The 21,618-nt window shown below is 36.7% G+C and overlaps 1 protein-coding gene across 2 annotated transcripts in view; it reads right to left on the bottom strand.

Annotated features, from left to right (window-relative positions):
• Positions 1-21,618, bottom strand: part of WASL (WASP like actin nucleation promoting factor) — a 48,629-nt gene that overhangs the window by 13,781 nt on the left and 13,230 nt on the right. For both annotated transcript variants that reach the window (XM_030447408.1, XM_030447419.1), the window contains exons 2-5: positions 9,809-9,943; positions 8,501-8,587; positions 7,854-7,950; positions 3,939-3,962 (exon numbers count right to left, since the gene is read on the bottom strand). In XM_030447408.1, coding sequence (XP_030303268.1) covers positions 3,939-3,962; positions 7,854-7,950; positions 8,501-8,587; positions 9,809-9,943 — 343 coding nt within the window. The remainder of the gene's footprint in view (positions 1-3,938; positions 3,963-7,853; positions 7,951-8,500; positions 8,588-9,808; positions 9,944-21,618) is intronic.

The raw sequence follows: 21,618 nt of genomic DNA, 5'->3' as shown, positions 1-21,618 counted from the left end.
CAGTTTTGGAAGAACACGATTAAGTGGCCAATTTAAGATAGCCTGAAATTCAGAGATAGTCTGAAAACATCCTCTTCTTGCTTGTGCATTAGTACCCAAGTTAGCAAGTGAACTAAAGTAAGACTTATGCATCCAGTCATACTGGGAGATGATTAAAAAAAGTCTAGTGAGACTTCGATAAATCTGAACCTTTTTTGACACAATTCTTTCATGGCATTTCATATGGGTAATTCAAAGTTCTCCTTAGCATTCTGAAAACACCAGCAAGCCGTAGGTTTCACAATTCTAAGTCCAAAGGAGATCAAGCAAACAACACAATGGATAACACAGCTGACATTTGGAGTTTTAACACTTCAGTGGGAAGCAACTAGTACAAGGACCAAGAATCAAAACACAACACCGGGTAGACAAAACTAATCTAAAAAGATATGAAAGATTTTAGATTCCTGTAGGAGACTTAAAGGTTTAAAACTACACTGAAACTGCAAGAAGAATTTCCGAAATGTTTTCTGCCAAGCAGAAATGCTTTGATTTAGAAATGGTATGATGTAAACAACCCTCCTTTGAGAATGCCAAAGCACACTTGATAAAATATTTATGCAGAACAATTTGCATTGTTAAAGTTCCACATTTAAATTTAGCATTAAATTAACAATCAAATATTATAAACCCAAAACTTAAAAAATGAACTTAAGTAAAAACTTCAAGATGAATTGAAATTACAATCTTATTAGATACAAAACTAAAAACACTGCAAGAGCTCATTTTCACTTTCATCACCTATTATATCATCTCTATGATAGCCTATTTTGACCCATTACATTGATTATTATTAGTTTCAACCGCTGTACTGACATTCAAAAAGAAACCTATGCCTTTGCAACACTAAGAAGTTTGTAATATTCTTCAAACAGTTTTTAGAAAAATGCATCTTTCTGCATGTAAAATCCTAAACTAACCATACAGTTTTAACCATGTAAAGCAGCAGTCACTTGCAAACTGAAGGTTTTTTCAACTGAGCTCAAATTAAGGTTTGGTAGCCTGATTCTCTGGTACTAATAATATCCATACAAGAGACCACAGTAAACTCAAAGATGAAAGTTCTCCTTACCGTCAGCTCTAGACCTTGGATGTCCACGAGGGATAAAAGAACCTTGGAAAGAATTGTACTCTTCTAGAACTGCCATATTTATATCCAGTAAAATTTTTCCCATCATAAGACATGCACCTTCCCCATCAGGTGTACACAGCTCAATAAATGAAGATGAGAGAGGCATATAGAGCTCATCATTAGGAAGTACCTGACAGTACAGTGGCATTAAGCACCCACTGTTACCAGTATCGGTGGCATCTTCAGAAGGGGCTCCAGAAAACGTAGTACAGAACATATCAAAATGTTAATTCTAGGAAATTCTCTGTATTCTATTTAGAACCTTTCTAGGAACCTGTCCCAGACTAGAGACAGCCCTACAATAAATGTAAACTGTTGTAGTTGACAGCTGAAATAATATTCTGTCACATGGTTCTTAAAGATTCCCTCAAAATCTAACTGACAAATCCTTGTTTCATCCAGAAATTCACTAAGATACAAGTTCAACCCCAGTAACTCTTCTTTATCTGCATGAAGAGACCTAGCTATTACAAATGAGTAGAACATAAATCCCAGGAAATCACAGACTAATACATTTTACATAACTGTTAATGCCAATTTGATTTTAATCCTGCAATTCTGAAAAAAATAAATATTTTAAATCCTTACTATTGAAAACGTCATATAAAAAGACAGAGAGATTTTTCCATGCAGCTTCAATGTATGCAGAAAATCCAGGCAAACAAGCCCCAAGAAAAGAAAATTCCCCACAGTATTTCAAGCATGGATCATGTGAGTACAGAAATGTGACTGTTCTTGTTCTTAAGTTTTAAAGGATTATACGCATTGATACCCAGTACAAAAAAGGGTTTTTTTCTTTTTCCCCCAGAATTTCACTGCATATGCAGAGTAAAACAAAAAGCAGATGACATACCAAGATGTTTTTCCTCAGCTCCATGCTGATAGTATAAACCTGCTCTAGTTTGAACTGCAAATGCTGAAATGCAGAGGCTATAACTCATGCTTTGAGTATGTCTCACCTGTAACTACAGAGGGCATGAACATACTCAAACCCTTTGCCAGCAGAGAAGCCAGGCATTACAGAATTTGACAAAATCAAGAAGGAAGATAGGTCAGGGAAAACATCTCCAATGCAACAGTTTACTAAAACCAGAAATGCTCAAAGCTTTGTCTTGTGATTATAAACGTGAAACACTGGGTGTAAGCCTACTTATTACACTGAATGTTAAAGGCATAGTATTAACAAATGCATGTTTAGTGTGTAACATTTTTCATGTTGTTGCCTGAAGTTTTAGAGGATAAGTTTTTTAGAATTTTAATAGAATAATTTTAGAATAATTTTTAAGAATTTTCAGCATAAGTTTTTGCAGATTTAATTATCTTTAATCTTATTCCAATCACAGGCAGAAAACTAGACAAGTAGTCTTACTTGTGTTACTTTATAGTATTGTAATACTATATAGTGTATAGTATACTATAGTATAATACAATATAGTATATATAATATAGTATACTATATTACTATATGGTATATAGTATTGTGTTACTAATAGTTTGTGTTACTATTTGTAACATGTCAAGTAGAAAGTCTTAAGTTTTGTGATAGGTGGCACTACACAGTCCCCACTGCTGCTTTTATTTCCATCTACTCGGCAGATGCTACTATCAGGGACAAACTGTTTATGTGAGGAGAAGCAAATGTCTCTCAAGAGGCAGAACAGCTAAAACCTTCTAAAAGCTCAGAAAAGCTGGTAAGACAGTCATGGATGGCATTATTATGACTGTTTCAAAACTAAACAACCAAGTCCAAGTTGAAGGAACTCGTACTAAAAAATGGCTGGCCTAAACTGAAGACTGCCTGGACTTAACCAAACAATGTGCATGGGGGAAAAAAAAAAAAAAAATTCTTAAAAAGTATTCCACATGAGGGAGGATTTATTTGGATGTAAAATGTATGCATAGTTCCCATAATTCAAGGATCATGCATTTTGGTGACCTGCTGACATGCCTGGATGCCTTGGTTAGTACAAATTTAAGACTAACTCTTGAGGCTGTAAGGGGAGCTCAGATGACCAGTTGAGTACACCCTTGCTCAAGCAGCAAACCAACACACACAGTGATATGACCTATGATCTGAATCACCAAAAAATACCAGAAGAGAAATCAGTTTTTAACTTCAATATGAATGCAGAACTACAAAGATTCCAAACATTTTGATCATTGATGGGCATTTCAAACTCTATTTTAGAAAAAATAGTAAGAAAATGTTTGGATCAAATTGATACAGTTTTAATCCCTTCTAATTTAATGAGAGGGTCTCCTGAGGGACCTGTATCTCTGTACCAGCTAGATGCATTCCTGAGAAGCAAATAGATTTTCATTCAAATAAATTTAATACTGACGAACATGAAATATGGTTCAAAGGCTATGCTACATGGTTAGTCAGACATAGAGCAATTGAAATTTTATGGATGTTTTACGAAATCTTACATTATTATGCCTGCCTTTAGATAATCAGACTAACTTTTAAAGCAGCAAACACAAAGTCTTGTTCTCAGTTTAAGCTGAAGGGTGTCTCTCCTATTTGCAATAAACTATGCTCCTCCAGAAACATTCTTGACACATACCAGCTAAACTAGGGCTTTGGTATTTGTTTAGTTCTAGCTTGAAAGAACAGAAACAAAACAAATATACTAACCTCCAGAATAGGAGTTTACTGGTTTTGCCATCTCATGACTATCCTAAGTCCAAAGCAAAGCTATACATAAACAGTAAATGACAGCAGTAGGAAAAAAATAAAATGCAGTGACTGATAGAAAAAGCTTACCATTTGGTGGGTCTCGTCTTTTTTCTGTTGAAAAAGAAAGAGAGCTGTTTATTCATAGGTACTACAGGAAAAAAATTATTCTAAACCCTAATTTCTAGAGAAGCTTACAATGACCTTGAAGTCAAACTTAAAAATCAATTAATATCCTTAAGGACTAGTTATTGAGCAGCTGAAACAAAGCATGACAGAACAAGAAACACCCTATCTCGGATAATAAATACTGATTTCAAGTGAGCAAACCAAGCAGGAACAGAAACATAGCTACTGAGGTGGTTTCAGAGAAATATTTAAAAAGCAGCTGTTTCGATACAACCTACCAAAACAAGATTTTGGAAACATTAGCCTTCTGATTTCCATTGGATGAGACTGTTCCTTCATTTTTATTTAAAATATAATTATTACTTTTATACAGTATTACTATGCCAAAGAACCTAAAATATATTACAATTATTTTTGGGTTTATGCAAAAAAATAGGACACAGAGGAATAAGGTACTTTATCCAACAGGTAACTAAACAATATGAAACAGAATTAGAATCTCTTTAGTACTTATCTGGTATTCTAGTCACAACACCAAACTGTTTCACAGACCATGAAGAATACTGCTAGGTGATTTAAAATGTACTTACAAGCATTTCACACTTCGATACTCTCTGTCTATAATGGCAAATTCTGCTTTAATGGAGATTTTCCCTCACATATATTAATTGCCATCTACCATAAATAACTTCCTGTATTTTTTCCTGGGTATAGAAAACATTAATTTGTGGCCCAAACTAGATCTACTTTTCTGTGGTTCCTGTAGCTGATTACAGAACATGAACTCCTGTTCTGAAGTACTAATGGCCTGACTGGAGATTGGCTGATTTCTCCTTTTTCAGGAAACAGAGATGCCTACTGATCCAAAACTTCCCCAACACCTATGTCCAAAAAACCCCACAGCTCCTTTCAATAAGTATTCCTGGGAACAAGAATGATCTCTGCTGAGACTTGAATCCAATGAAAGCTGAGCACTTCAGAGATGCTGTTGTCTCCAAGGCAACCAAAACAAAAGCTGTGACCAAGGATGCAAGAAAACGTTCTCCATATTAGTGCATTAGAAAGGGCACCAGAAGCTAAAAGCTTTTGGAGAAAAAAAACCAGTTTCAGAAAGGGCTAACAGCTCCCACCTATCTATGGGCTGCAAGTGGTCCACAAAAACTAGTCAAGAGGCCTCCTACTTCAAAAGGGCAGTTAAGAACAAGGCCCTGGTTCTACAAATCTCTGCTGCTTTTTTAAAGCTGAGTGCTCAGCATGTGAAAAGGACACTTGTGTGTGTATACATGTTAACATTTCTGAGGTAAGATAGTAAAAATAAAAACTGATAGTACCTACATGAAAGAATACCCAAAGGCAACCACTGAAAAGAGAAACACTGTGTTCACTCTTCTTACTGGTGCAACTACTTGGGATTGGTCTAAGAAGTAAACTGAGATTCTATTTAGTAAGTCTATCAGATAAGTTAACTAATTATAGTATTTTCTTACCTAAGAAGTTGAATTTTCTTTTTTAAAAAGTATCTATATTAAAACCATCCTGATATAAAAAAGATCAGGGTGCCAATAATTCTCTCTGCCTTTCTCCCTCATTCTACTCTCTAGTAGATATTTTGATCCCTTGCAAACTTTTGTACACACTGTTATGATGCAAACTTGAATCTCTCTGGAAATCCAGATGCAATTACTCAGAGCTGCCTGTACACTAGAATGCATTTTATGTGAGTGAAGAGGAGCAGAATACTGCTGCTGCTTCTTGCAGCTGTTAAGACAATATTTTGTGTACTAATTTCAGCACACAGACAATTTTTTGAGTTAGAACTGCTGTTCTTTCTGCCTTCCAACAGCATCAGCTTCCTGCAAAAGTCTCCCAAGCAAGCCCTTACTATAACAAGCTGCTAAGTGATAACTGGGAGTAATTTCAGTTGAAAGCATGTCTGGTAGAATGGCTATGAAATTAAACATATTTTGGAAGGCTGGGGAATAAAAATCCCATTCAACAGAAAGACATCAAAGGTACCTATTACCTCTGTGTTATAGAAGTTAAGATACATTAGAATACAAACGCACAATCTACATATAATTATAAATAATGTACAGCTGTATCATTTACATTCTATATAAATCTATGTATAAATTAATGCTTTATATAACCATTTCCCTATAAAAATAAACATGTAAACACCAACAACAAATCAGCTTTGACTTGGCAAGTGTAAAGTCTGTTAGTTTAGACTTGCAACTAGAGACAGTCACATCAATGGAAAATGCAGAACTCCATCTGGTGGCTTGATTTAGGAACCTCATGAGTGTTTTCAATTCTTGTTTTGCATTTCTCAAGAGAAACACTTGGAGTTTTTTGGTCTGCTTCAGTCGTTTGTTTTTTGTTTATTATTTTAAATTAATTTTGGCTTCAAGTTTTATGTGCTTGGGGAGGACTAGTTGTTTGTTGTTGAAGGAAAAGGTATGGAGTAAGTAAGCTCATCTGACAACATGAGTTTGAGCACACAAGTTAAGATGTCAAGTCAAAGTGAACAAGAAAAATTTATGTGATCCTATGAAGAAAAACTGTGTGGAAGGAAAAAAGTGAACCCCTTTCTCATGAACAGGAGGTTTCACTGAACCACTGGTTTAAAATAAAGTTTGCTCTGGCCAGTAATGTACATGTACTTCCTTCCCAAGTCATGTCTGTGCGCTGTATGTATCACAGTGTTCTAGATACATCACAGCTAGAGTGAAACTTCAGAAACAGGAGATGCAAGCTTATGCAAAATTACTTTTCACAAGCATAAGAAACATTATTAATGCCACTACTTAACTGCACTTCTTTTCATGAAACCCTATCAACTTTAATTCTGAGAAGATGCAATCTTAAAGAAGTCATTTAAGCTTCTAGAACAAATGCTCTGCACCTAAGTCATGATACCTGAATGAAACCCAAGCAAATACGTATAGATCACATAGGTTCCCATGAATACTTGTAAGGATGGCACTCCAAGATTAGTGCTTCCTCCCTTTACATTAGTCTACACTGCATTACTAGCACAATTCAAGTCCAGAGCAGACTACACAAACACATCCTATACCTTGGACACCAGTCTGCATCACAACTTATAGCAAGCCTGAGCACATCCCTATGTTCCTAGCCTATGCTATATTTCACTGTATTCTTCATAGACATATGGCTGTCAAACAGCAACGATGCTTATGAGCTCCTGGAAAAGGAGCAAGACAGTATCTGTAGGAATTCTGAGCATCCCTTAAAACATTAACCATAACCCTACAGCATCTTACCTTGCAGCTAGCAAAAAGCATGCTCTCCTTCAGACTGACTTGTGCTGCAAAGCACAGTATAGGTACATTTTGTCTTTTGTGCTTGGCCTCTGCCAAGATCAGTAGTTTTGAATAAAAGATTTCTCTACTCAATGTTGGTCCAATGCCAAAAATTCATTCACATGAACTACTAAACATACCTTATGGTAAAGTATTTCTTACAACCCACTTGGGCTGAATTAAAACAAATGAGTTATAAAAAGCCCAGAGTTAATAAAAGAGGTTTTAGTCAAATATGAAAACCACTTACAAAAAGATTTCTAGTTTTTCCTCTGACAGCTTACCACTTTTGCTCTCTCATGATCTATATTTTCAAACACCACAACCCTGGAGTCTCAGTATAAAGGGAATTTATAGTAATAAGCATAAAGTTATTTCAGAAAAATATTATTTTGCACATTAGAGAAAAGCAGCATGTTTCAGTAACAGTTCCTTCTAAATATTAATATGGCAATAGTGCCTCCAGTAGCACACATAGAAATAACTTCCTGTCTCCCCCCAAAACAACATAAACAAGCCTGAATTTGAGATTAATTTGAATATTTACCAGATTTTCTCTGCCGTCGTCCAAGTAAATCTGTTACTGTTTTGCGGAATAGTTTAGCTTCTTCTTCATTAGCAAAATTAAGACCAACTTGACATGTCTGAAAAACATTAATATTCCCCCACCCATGACTAAGAAAATGTTTCAAAGGCTTTCTTAAATGTCTTCTTATACCTTCTGAAGGTATAATCAGAAAAAAATCATCACTGTATTTTTGGAACCAGGTCTTAATGAAACATTCTAGCTTATGAATATCTGTCTACTAATCACGTTTATAGAGAACATGGATAACAAATCTGAGCAAAATTTTGTAGCTTGGAAGTAAAAGGGAGGAGAGGAACATTTGTGCTTAAGAACATATGATTATTTCTCAAGCATCATCTGCAAGTCAAAATGTAATCTCATTAAAGAGAGTTGAAAATAAAGAACTGTATTTCATTGTATTTCATTCTTCTGTTCTACGGATCAGTTTTCTAGTTGAGATCCAAAAATAACCTTTTATAAATAAGCTTAAAAAGCTTCAAGGAACCCAGGTAATTTAATTTTGCAAGTCATTAACAGAAGAAAATAAAAACCTCAGTTATATTAAAGAAGATATCGTTGAAGTAAAAAGCATTTTAAATTAGATATTCAAAGACGTTTAGACTCACATCTCCAGCGAAGGTATGAAAATATCCTCTAGGACTATTATATACAAAGTTATGGTACAGCTCCTGCTCCCACAATAATTTCCCATCCTGAAAAAAGCAAATAAAAATATTTTGAAAAACTTTAAACAAATTGCAGACTTTAACTTCTTTCACAATAAAACCTATTGAGAGTTTGAAGCAGCATGGTGTTAAGCATCTACTTTGCTTTTCACAAATGAACAGGCTCAGTCAAAATGAAAATATACTGGAACACTTGAAGAGCAAGACTATTCCATCAGGTCACTGGGTTGTGTTCAAGTTCTGGGATGTTTAAAATAAAAAATTACTGAAGTTCTAAAATCCTGCAATAGCAATAATGAAACAGTAACATGGACCCATGACAGGAATACAGCTGTAACAGCTATAAGAAAGGAGACTGACCCCAATATGTTGTTATTCCAGGCTTGACTTGAGAACAGTTAACTTTAAGGGAACAAACATCTTAAAAGGGGATAAGTTTTATGTATTTAAATAGCATCTTATTTCATCACCTAAAGGAGTGATTTCTCAGCAAGATTGAAACTCAAGTGACCAAAAAAACGAAGTCAAATGCAAGTGTCAACTGGCAATCCTGAACAAACCTGAGAGACTTCCAACATTGAATGCTGCTGGATAATGAACTGTTACAGACTGTAGAGATAATGAGAAGCTTTACAAAGTCTCAGCAAAGTCAGTAGGACTTATGTACCTATAGTACTATTTTTTTATATAAAAACACATTCTGGTCATGCATCTCTTGAGTTCCCACTGTCTTGAGTAGTATACTGTAACAGGACAAAAATCTTCAGTATCAATGTACATATTGTAGGGGGAAAAACCCATGCATATTTGTCCCACAGTTGTCACATGCACCAACCCACTATTAAAAAAAGATTTTCACCCCTACCGAAGAAGTATCTATTTTATCAATATCACCTAAAGCAGTGACACCTGCTAGAATTTTAACAGCTCTCCATATCAGTGACACAACTTTCATTAGTTTGGCTAATCAGATCTGTAGAGGACAGCTTCTGCAAGCTCTAGAAAAAATCCTGTCTGAATATTTATTTGAACTGTAAAAGCTGACATATAATAACTAATTTAAATTTAGAATAGCTGAGAAAAAGTTGCACTTGCCTTCTAATAAGCACTATAATTGCAGCACTGTAAGCACAACCACTTAGGAATTTTTAAGTTTGCAGCTACAAGAACCTACAGTCATTGCATTAAAAATGAGCAGGGAATACAACTCAAGCTTAAAGAGTCTGAAGAAGAAAACAAGATGCTTACCTTAATGTCAAATATTCTGATAAAATATGACCTTTGCGGATTGTCCTTTACAAGGCAAGCTACACCACAGCATTTCTTCGACCACATGGCATTGCGATCTGCTGCATATATTTGAACAACTGCTGAAGACATGGTCTAAAAAGAAAAGGCAGCTATTACTTTTAAGGTAAGAAAATCACAAATTCTACATTTCACCTTTTATCAAAGCATCTCAATTTCATTCCTCCTAGTTCTAGACAGGAACTTTGATGACTTCCCATGTGGTAACACAGTAAAGTTCAAATGACCCCAAATGATTTCTACACTTTGTATTTTAACTTCTACAGAAGATTGAGACAGCTTAAGAACCCAACTGAATTTTTTGTTCTTGCTCATAAAATCAGCAAACAGACTTTGCCTGTAAGGGGCAGACCAGTACAACAGAAATTACACTTCTTCAGAGAAGCCCTACTGCATAGCTGAATTTCAGTACTTCAGACCAAATGCAGAAACAGAAATGCAATATTCAGGCTAGAACTGTAAATCAGCCTGTGCCTGGAAACACTCCTGCATACTGGAATGCAACTATGCCTATGTTGCTTAATTGTTCAGATGGTCTCTGGCATGACTTCAGCCTATGCCAACTAGCACTCTCCTCAAATTCCTGGGCACAGTTTGAGAATTCCCATGATCTAGGCTTGTTCCCAGTTGCCAATTTGAAATTGTCCTGTTTTTGAAATGAGAGATTTTTCAATAAGAGGTGAAAATTATTTTATGTTTTCGTAAATCTATTAGAGCTCCAAGACCCCTCTGGAGGGACCATATCGAGGTCAGAATTACAGGCTCCATATTAGGTCTTCCTTACCCACCATACATGCATTACTTTGCCTTCACAAACATTGACTACTTGCCATCTAGACTGTAGGCATGTCTTGTTGCATTACAAGATTACCTACTAAATATCAGTATTGCCAATGTTACACTTCTCAACTGGTTTAAACTAACTAAAAAGAATGACAAATTTCATGGGATTTCTTTTTAAATCAAAAAGCCTTCCAATTTTGTTAAAACCAATTCAATATAGCCATTCTGAGAGCTACTTCTTGGAGAAGCTTTATTAACTCTTCCCCAAGAACTGTGATGTAACTTTCACAAGACAAGATATAATTCTGTTTCCCTTTGCAAATACCTCTTCAGAAGTTGTTAGACTACCTTTCTGGCAACCTACAGAAAAAGGTAAAACATGACCGATCAATGAAAGGAAAGCTTTGCAGTTGCCTCCTCTAATACTCTACCAGTAAACACAGACTAAAACTTTTCTCCATCTTACCTAAAGAGTAATATGAATAATTTAATCTTAAGTGGACTTGTCAGATCAGTAAAAAACAGATCCTAAATTAACCATACTACCACAATGAATCAGAATTCTGTTTCATAACTGCCTTTTCTCTCATTTCTCCAGTGTTACCTCATCATTAAATTAACAGTCTTGTAGGCACAAGTGAACAAAGAGAAGCACAGGTGGCCACTCTGTGTTTGTAAGCAAGGCACCATGTTCAACCACAACTATCCCACTGTTCATGCAAAAAGCCTTCCCAACCCTCCAGAAGTTCATCTCCACTAACCTCCCCTCAACAGGAATATCCACAGAAATGGGGGGTCTTGGCAGGAATGATGCAATTTAAATTTAAGGCACAGAAGATAGTGAACCATGTCAAGAAAGGGCTCCCTATCTGCTGCTTTTTAATATATCTAACAGCAAAAGCAACAAGTGGGTTATCATAACTCAATGAGGATTGCATATAAGACCTTGAACCAGCACATGCTCCTTGAACAGACAAAATATTACACAAAAGAGTTTGCCTTCATTCTTATAATAAATTTAATGTCCACTTGGGTGCTCTATGAGTATGAGTAATTTAGAAGCTAGAGAAAAATTTCACTGAATCTAAAGTAGATGTTTTGAGGCCTGCCAAGCTTAAGAGTTCAATTATATATTAACTTCTCAATTTGCACCATGCAAACTCCTAGTGCTGACAGACTGTGATGACACTTTTACATGTTAGAACAGGTAATTATGAATTCAAATGTTACAACACCATACTTTTTATTTAAAAAAAATATACAATTGAGGGGAGAAGGACAATAAAACCCAACTACTTTTACTTTAGCCATTGTTCATTTTCATCACACAGAGCAGTGGTGCTGCTCTTCATACCATTCAGTTTCTGAAAGACAAGTGGCAAAATTCCATCATCAACAGCCCTTGCAAACTGCCAAATTTCTCAAAATTTAAAACAAGTCAACCTGACTGGAGAACATGCCAGTGATTTCATAGACTTGTCACACCCCTCTATCTGATGAGCTATGAAGAAGTAAGCCTGGTATTGTCAGCTGGCAACCTCGACTGCACAACTGGGAGAGCTGGTCTCATTCTTGAGCATGAACACTGCAGGATGTGTGGCATCAACAAAAGGCTCATGAAAACACCTCCTTCCTGCAAAAGGTAGCCACAATCAGTCACCACACATTTGCAGAATGTGATCACAGCAGCCACCGATACTTTCCAACTGAGCAGCAGGTATCTGTGCACTTGATCAGCTTCTGGTGTGAACAATTTGCTGCAGAAGCCTGTCAAGTTAATGACTTGCTGTAACTCAATGTTTCTCAAAAACAGTAAAGCGAGCCAAATCAGGCAGTGGCAAGGCTCCTTACAAGAAAGAGCCATCACACTGGATTGCATATGATTGACACGGATTACAAAAAGCCAAGAAGTTACAGGAAACCACAGGCTTGAAAACACAGTGGGCCAAAAGTCACAACAAAGAGCAGCAGTAAGATTAAGGCTGTAAGAGAATGTTCACCCACTTCAGAATTCATCAGAGCAGAAAGCATTTCAAGAGCCATTGGGATGGGTTTTGTGTCCACAGACAGCTGTCAACTGCTTGTGGCTTTAAGATCAAAGACTCATAAAATAATTTGGGTTGGAAGTGACCTCTAAATTTTCCAGTCCAACCTCCTGCTCACAGCAAGGGTAATTAAAGCCTAGAGCTCCAATTGCTCTAAGTCCTGTCCAGTTAAGTTTAAAGGCTGCAGATACCTCTGGGTGTTCTAGAGCTTTATCACTCTCATTTTAGTCCTTGTAAAAATGCAAGCAAGTTTAATGCATTCTTCTAATGGTTCAGTATTGTTATGTGTTACATGTTGATAGTCCTAGCCAAGACACACTAGCAGTGACTTTCAATCTTTTTTCCAATCTTAAATCAGAGTTTTGCCAATAAAGGTGCAGATCCTTCCATGCATACATACATAATTTAATTGCACCTAACAGGCTCACTTCTCCCAGTGATCCTTTCCAGCTTCTGGAAGTATCCTACAAATAAAACTGGGGAAAAAATCTGTGCCCTGTAACATAAGACCACAAGTGGAAGTAGTTGTTCCCAAGAACAGTAACTCCTAGAAAAAAAAACCACAACAAACCGCAACAATATGCTGATACAATGCCTGTAGCTTGTTCATAAAGTCAGCCTGAAGACTTCTGCCTGAAAGTCACAGTGAACACAATTAGCTACTTTAAGGTGTCTGTGAAAAAAAGTGATGGTAAATAGTTGTGAACATTCCAAACCCTGTAAGAATATAAATCAATATTTCTAGTATCTTTTCCTTAAAATAGGTATCTGGAAAAATCTGTCCTGATGGATACCACAGCACTCACTCTACAGGTGAGAAAGTACCTGTGACAAGTATTTTTTAAGACCTACTGTGTTTGCACTCCTTACTATGGCTAAGCCAACATGCTGAAGCCTGACCAGGTGATGCTGGGTGCCACCTGGGTTACTCATTTCTTCTTTGATACAAGACCAGGAAGATAGCCTGCAGTTTGCTTCTAGGGTGACTGTTTCAAGAATAAAAGGGTGTTGCTTTTCGACACTGAAACAGTGTTAAGTAGTAAGTCTTCCTCAGAAAGCAGGGCTCAGGAACAGAGATGTGCTAATCTCAAGTACTACTTCGCTGTGGAAGACGCTTAGTGAGGTGTAACCCTAACCTTGGCCCCAGTAAGGACAGGAAGTATCAGTAGCCAGGCAATCTCTAATAGCCTAGCATTATGTGAGTCATGGAAGAAGATATGGAAACTCATTAGATTCATGAATGAGAAAGACAAGCAGAAGCCAGAATGCAGTCTTAACTAACTCTGTAAGAAATCAAAAGTAATTGACAGAAAATTAGGCAGACGCAGTGGCTGACGTTACTTGTTATGAGCATCCTGCAGGAAGAACCCGCTAACCACAGCACTGACTAATCAAGCAGAAATCCTGCTTCAGATCTTAGTTTATCTCAAAAAAACCTTATGTTTAACCAACTACACATTTATACATTAACGAATTTGTGTTATTCAAAGCAAACAAAATTTGAATTACTGGCAATACCTTCCTGCAGCTCTGCAATTACCTTATCTTCAGTGCACTAAATATATGGAGTTTCCAAAAACTTTTCTGTAGTGCTTAACAGAGCCGTGCGTTTTATCTCATCACTTAATACAGAAACATAAACAAAACTTGCTGCAGGGACCAAGCACTGGAACCTCCTCCCCTCCTCTCAAGGGAAGGCTTTCAGTGCCTTACACAACCAAGCTCTGCTCACTCTTTTTCTGGCAATTTGATTTCCCTTTCTGCACAGTGGTCCCATCTCAAGAGAAAATGTAGCTATTTTCTTGGCACTGAGGGTGTCTCTCCTGCCATGTGGGAACTGTGTGTTCCCTTCCTGCTAGGAAAGGCTGATAACCCACTTACAGGGTGCATGTTCTCATCACGACACACTCCTACAGAAGGCATGCACTGCAATCTCCTCCAACAGTGCTTTTAAATGCACTCGATAAGACTGCCACTATTCAGATGATCCTTGACTAATTAGGCCACAAAAAAACCACACAAAAAAACCCCCACAAGTATGCTTCCCTAACAATTTCCACAGTATAAGAGGCATTTGCTAGAGTTGACAAAAAATATTTCTTAACACTCTGACAGAAACTTCAAAAACTTGAGTCTAGTTAGTTTCAGGATGCTACAATATTTACTAGCCCTAGGTAGTAGGTAATCCAATGCTCCTAGGGATGAATGGTTGTCTAGTAGGATGACTTAGATGCAGCTCAGGCAAGAAATATGAACACAAATCAACACTTCAACCAAATTTTAGAGGTCAAGCATCAACTTTATAATTACTTTTTTTTTTGCTGTTTTGGATGGGAAGGGATGGAGGTAGGAAGAAATAGCCTTTAGTGTAACTTTTTTTTTCTCTTGCTTGGCTATCTGCTTTTGCTTCCTGCTGACACATTCATTTGAAGGACTACAAGGATTACAGCCCCAGATGACAGAAGACGTACAATACATATAGCTGACTGTATTTTTAACCTTTTCCCCCTTAAGAAAAAAACCCAGGTTATTTATGAATAGTGCAATCTCATTAAAAAAAAACACAAAAAACCACAACCAACAAAACCCAAAAAAACCCAAACAAAAAAACCCCTCAACCCCATCCCCCAAAAGGCAAAACAAACCAACCAAACAAAAAAACCCCCACAAAACCCCCCCCAAAAAACCCCAAAAAACCCTCTCCAAAAAAACACCCAACAGGACTCCACAATATTTTAACCACAAAACCAGATTTTAGTAAGCTAGATTTTGCAACTCCCATTCAAGCTATTAATTTGGGTCTTTGCTTCATGTTTTCTCCATAATCTTCACAAATAAGTTCAACATGTACAGTGTTTATTCACAGGGGATACTACTTTATTTGGGTAAATTTCAGTTTTTAAAGCTATTATAGCTGTTAGAGATATTAACAAATGACTAATAAAAGATCTGAAACAAATCAGTAGTATTCTCACAATAAAGTATAGTACTGTACAGTGAAGTACAGTAAAGGCAATTCTATATTCTAAAAAGTTATCTCCAGATGCTACAGACAGGATTTAGAAATAGTTTCCCATAGAAAGAAAAAATACACAACTTCAGAAGTTTGCTGGCAAATTTCAACAAGCAGCTGGAAACAATCCTCTTAATTTTAATGCCATTTACAGGACATTATTGTCAGAAGACAGACTGATTGCTCCACAGACAGGAAAACTAAAGCAAGATTTCACCTTATTTGACAGAACTGACACTAGAACCTTTTGTAAATACCCAATCACATGAGAAAAGCCTTATTTGGAGCAAGTAGAAAAATTACTCAACTGAAGATACTGAGGCCTTGCTAGTTCTACTGCTTGTGAAATTCTTTGCTACAATAAACAACATTTGTTTTTTAAGCTTAAAGATTGCTTTTAATGTCTTAATTTCCCATGTTAATGTCTTAATTTGCCCACTGATTTAGCAATGTACCATGCACAGATGCTAAGAAACTGGTACTTTTTCCACCTATATACAAGACAGGCTATGTTAAAAATAAAGCCACTGATGCTGCTTTTGTCTTATCTGAAGGGAGAATGGAGAGAGGAAATTTTTCTGAAATAGCAAAAACCACTTCAGGTATTCCCCATACTTTTTTGGAACAGAAGCATCTTAATCTACATTAAAAGACAGCTCTATGCAACACATAGCCTAAGACATTTAAGGGCTCAAGAGACCCAACCCCTTCTTTTTTTCTTTTTAAATATTTGTATTCAAGAACAGATTCCCTGCTTTGTTCTGATTAGCACACAGGTCAGCTGCAATATCCTCAATGAAGGTCTTTTACTGTTGTGGAGAAGGTACCAATGACCACTAAGCAATGTTACAACATAAATGAAACAAGGGACTGCTAATTTAGATTTGTTTAACATAAAAGTTTGTCCAACCTGCAGTTGTTTAGCAAAACAATCCTCCACTCCTAATCCTTTGTCAGCCAGTTACGAACAGCTCACTATTTTTTGTGTCTTCAGATACAACTTCATTTACATTTCCAAACCCCCAGGTTTAGCTAGACAGGTCTGACCAACTTCTTTCCACTCATAGCTCAACGTGGATGACAGCAGGGCAACAATTAAGACACGGGCAGAGAGCACACAGCACATAAAACCAAATAGCACATGATTAATTAAGAGAGACATGCTTTTATTAGACACAGAATAAAAATATTTTTTTAAATCCTACAACCTCAGTTCAGACACCACATGCAAGACTTCAGCCTTCCAGAGATATGATGTAACCATAACCACAAGCACGCTCCAGATGATAATGTTCCAAGCTATGTCAGCTTAGCAGATCATTTCCCAGATGACAAACACAACTGGAGGTTTTCATTGACAAGCAAGCTGAACGCTGTCACTTCCTGTTTACCTGCTCAGCATCATCAGGAGCTTCCTCAGCTGCCTCTCACAGATTAACCCTGCCGAAATCTTGGCGGGCCAGAAAGCAGCAGACACATAAAACACAACAGTTTGTGGTCTGCTGTTAAAGTGATACTCTTGTTACTTTCAGAACAGAAAGCATGCTGTGAGCAGGCAGTCCACAAATTTGTCACTGTCCTACTGCCATGGAGCAAATGCTCTTGCTCCAGCAGGCATTTTGTCTGGCAGTTCCACTCCCCAACCTCCCAAGGCACTCAGAATCTAGGTCTGGAAGACTGCTCCTTCTCAAAGCTCAGGGAATTTTTAGATTAAATGTTACAGTCTACCTTTCGATATTCAGCCTTTTTATATTAATCAGGACTAGGATGATACACAAATAGAGCCTTGTGAAAACATAGATAAACCTTTTATCAAAACTATCTTTCATGGTCACATACAGAAACTGCAGATTGGTGCTTCAAGTCATACAGATTCAAGGCAAGAATCACAAGTTTGATGCAACCCATGGAATAAAACTGGGCCTCAAAACTGATGCAGGTCCTTTGACTCTTCTACCAGCAGCCCACTGCATTCATGCACTATGGCTTCTCTTTCTTCAGCCTCCACCAACCATTCAATATTCTGTGCAGCAACATCTTTCCAGATGCTACATACCAGTTTTTATTTAATGCAGGTTCTTATAAGCAGATCCTCAGATGCACTTCAAACATGAGGATGCTTTGAGAAAATGTTAGAACTAATTTCCCTATCATATATTAAAAAAACCCAAACAAACCCGTTTTGATTTTTAAAGAGTTAGACCCCACTGTCGTTCCTTACAGCCCCACTTAAGGTTCGTGGATTATCATGTTCCCAAGTAAAAACCCTCAGAACAACAGTTAAATTGATTAAAGAAATTAAGTGAAACATAAGCACCTTAGGAATACCTGAGTCATCCCGTCTCTGGAACACTGATTAACAAGCTACTGACAACTACATTTAGCATTCTACTGGTGTCCCAATGTCCAGATTTAAAAAAATTAAAAAAAAAAAAAATTGCTTTGAAGAGGTGAGATTTAGGTGAACTTTTATGATCTTGAAGATATAAAATAGCACAGAATTTTGACTTCAGATACTTCAAGAACACAAATAAAACTGCTTAAATTGTTTTAAAAGGAAAAAAACCAAACATTTGTAAGACAACATTACCTTCATGCCAACACATAACAAAGAATCCCCTTCAAAGTAATAACTAACTTGAGAAAAGGCTATTAAAAGTAAAATCTCTTTAAATAATAGCCAGCAACTAGTCTCACAATCACGTATACAACTTGGGTCCTGCTCTGCAAAGCAGACTCAATCCACTTACATAAAGGTACTTAGAGAGGCAACCCCCTCACACTTTGACTGTGCCAGAACTCAACATATTTTAATTACCCCTCCAGAAGCTTCGTGTTTGTATAGAACAGTCATGATCAATCAAATCTGATATAAGGAAACTCATAACTGTAAACAAGATTTTTTTTTTTTAAACTAATAACCAAGTTTCCTATGAAAAGTTATTCCCAGTTGTAAGTCTCAAAAATCAGATATATTATAGGAAAAAATACCATAAGGATGCAGCAGTTATATTATCCCTGGACATATTCAAAACTCATTCCAGGGACACAATGCTAAAAGCTCTCCTGGAGTAGTCTTACCTAATAGTGAAAGCATCAGCTGAATGTTTGGAAGATTGCCATTTTTCACTTAGTACTGGCAACAGCCAATTGCATGATGTTTGTGTTTTTTCCTTTTCTGTGCCTCAGATTCCTCATCTATAATTTGAGGATACAGAGCTCTACCTCTACTTAATAAAGTGTGCTGGGAACTACCAATGAATAACAATAAAAAAGCATTATGCTGTCACAGACAGAAATCCATTATTTTGGAGATGTGTAGGGTGTGTGTCTACATTATCTTCTCTGCTAATAGCAAAGATTAAGACAGCTTAATTTCCACATCAGTAGTGTTAGTTTGGTGCCAAATGTCTGAACGTTAATTAGTACTTGATAGCCTTTTCACTGATGAATGTCTTAGAATGTCCCAGGTTTGCTATAAACATGAAGATAAGGAAATCAAGATCTTCTACCATGAGGGATGCTCCTTGAGTGAAGTGATTTTTATTATCACTGCCAGTTACAGCTGACACTGCCTGTGTGGGCTTCTTCTTTGTAGGTCTCAAGTAATGCATTTACCAATGCACTGTGGAGGCCAAAAGCCATTTCAGTTCACCCACATGTAAACAGACTTTGTAGCTGGGAAGCAGTGTCTCAAAATGGTGGCCAATGCTATAAGGTAAGTCACCTATTTCCACTGCAGACAAACAACTACTGTAAATTCTTTGTAACAAACCTATTAATGCTTTTGTAAGATATCACCACACTTATTTTTACACAGTACATTTAACATTTATGATGAAAGAATAAAGAGCCCAAGGCACACAACTCAGAAGTTCATGGAAAACGGAAAGCTTTTATGAAGGAAAAGTTATTTCCTACCTACCTGGCATTTCTCAGTTGTCTCTTCCTTGATAACCCTGGCCTCTGAGCAACAAAACCCCCTGAAGTCTTAGTGCATCAGGACTGAGAAAAGCATGAGACCATGAACCAAAAGCATGCCAAAAACCCCATGTAATTTGATGTTGGCAATACCAGAGGAACTAGATAATCACCTCACAAATGTGGATCTAAGCACTCTATCTTAGTTCCAACCCAGCCTTTCCATAAGGGAACCATTACCCCATACATCTAGGTTCTTTGATGATGGATGAAGGCTACGCAATAACAAATGCTAGAGATAGTTTAGTTTCACTTTCAGCATTATTACTTATCCCTCTTAGAAAAGACATTAAGAGCTTGCCCTCAGCACTATCCTCTGCAACTCAAGATTTGTGTTCAAAGTTTCACACCAGGTATTACAAACCCTCAATTTTCTACAAAGAAAAACTCACCCATATAACCTGTATTTCTGTTACACTCTCTCCTTGGATTATCTAAATGAATAGTACAAATGTAATATTTGAGTGTAGTTTATTGATGGAAAAAAAAATAAGGAAAGGAATTGCTAAGTTTGCTATTCTCAGTTTTCAAGGTGAAAAAAAGAAATGGATATAACTGACCTCTGCCAAGACAGGATTTTAAAAAAATTTCAGATGAACAATTTTGAAACTCTTACATGAACAATAGAGTTGACAGCTTCCTTTCTGAACCTACTACTCACTACCCAAAAATAAATGCACAGAGCACTGCTAAATGGAAAAGTTCCTTCTCTGAAGCTAAAATACTTCCTCTGTAACTCCATAAGGCACCAGAACATTACTTACTTAGCACGTGGCTGCCTGCTTTGCTGTGCTCAATCAGAACAGCAAAAGCAGTAAAGAATCTACTCATTTACAGTTAATGATACAGTATTTATTTATACAGCAAAAACATTGTAGAAAGAGGGCAAGCAGGATGCATTTTCCCTCTGCGGTCAACACTTTGATGCCTATGTCCATACACCAGTTTCCAGTTTAAACTAAAGAATACTTAGTTTTTCCTTCAGTGCAGAGCTGGAAGTACAACTTCACACAGCAGTTCTGATGAGCAACCATAGGAAGGATTGAGAATCAGAAGTAGAATTAACTGTTTTCAATCTTTTATTCTTAAATACCCATGTGTGTATGGGTCAGAACTAAAGCATTCCCACAAAAAAATATAATTAGCTCTCCAGAACTGCTGTGTTCCTGTTCATAACTTGAACATTGTCCAGCAGCAGTAACAGATACACTACATAACAAGCTAAAAGTATGCACTAGCCTGAATTTACAGATAAAAATTATTTCACTTTACTTACAACATTTCTGAAGTAGCACTAGAACTTGTGTGAGAAGCAAAGCTTACAATAGAGAAAATCAAACTTACTAGCTCAAGAGCTTAGAATCCACAAAAGTCACACCAAGTTCTACTTAATATGAACACAGCAGTTTGTCTGAATTACTGAAATACATTAAATTGAGTAAAATAATAACTTATTAATTAATAAAGATCTTAAGATAGTTTTGCTTTTGATCCCAGTGAAAATTAAATACTGAAAACAAACTATTGCACTGGCAGCCCAATCAACCAGTATCATTACCTTAATCAAGTACTAGATTTGAAGTATTATATGCTTCAGTCTGTGAACTACTTTTCTTCAAGTCTCTGTTCTGGAGCTGACAGCAAGGCTTAACATGCTCAGTGTCATTGGTTCTTGCTGCTTCTAAAAACTGGCAACAGCCTTACTGTCATGTCAAGTCTTTGCTACTTTTCTGAAAACCTCCACTTATTCAAAGCTACAACGCTTTTATGACAGCATAAAAACGGCAGGTATATTGTTACACCATACTAACAGAATAAAAATGTCCACTAATACTGGTTGTAACCATTAAACAAGGAAAAAAAACCCAAACCAATGTTGTCAATGACAGACTGATTAAGTTTTTCTGATGTGTAACACCTTTGGAACA

Source organism: Calypte anna, chromosome 1, assembly GCF_003957555.1.
Source record: "Calypte anna isolate BGI_N300 chromosome 1, bCalAnn1_v1.p, whole genome shotgun sequence".
NCBI lineage: Eukaryota > Metazoa > Chordata > Aves > Apodiformes > Trochilidae > Calypte > Calypte anna.
This window is presented reverse-complemented; position numbering and strand designations above follow the sequence as displayed.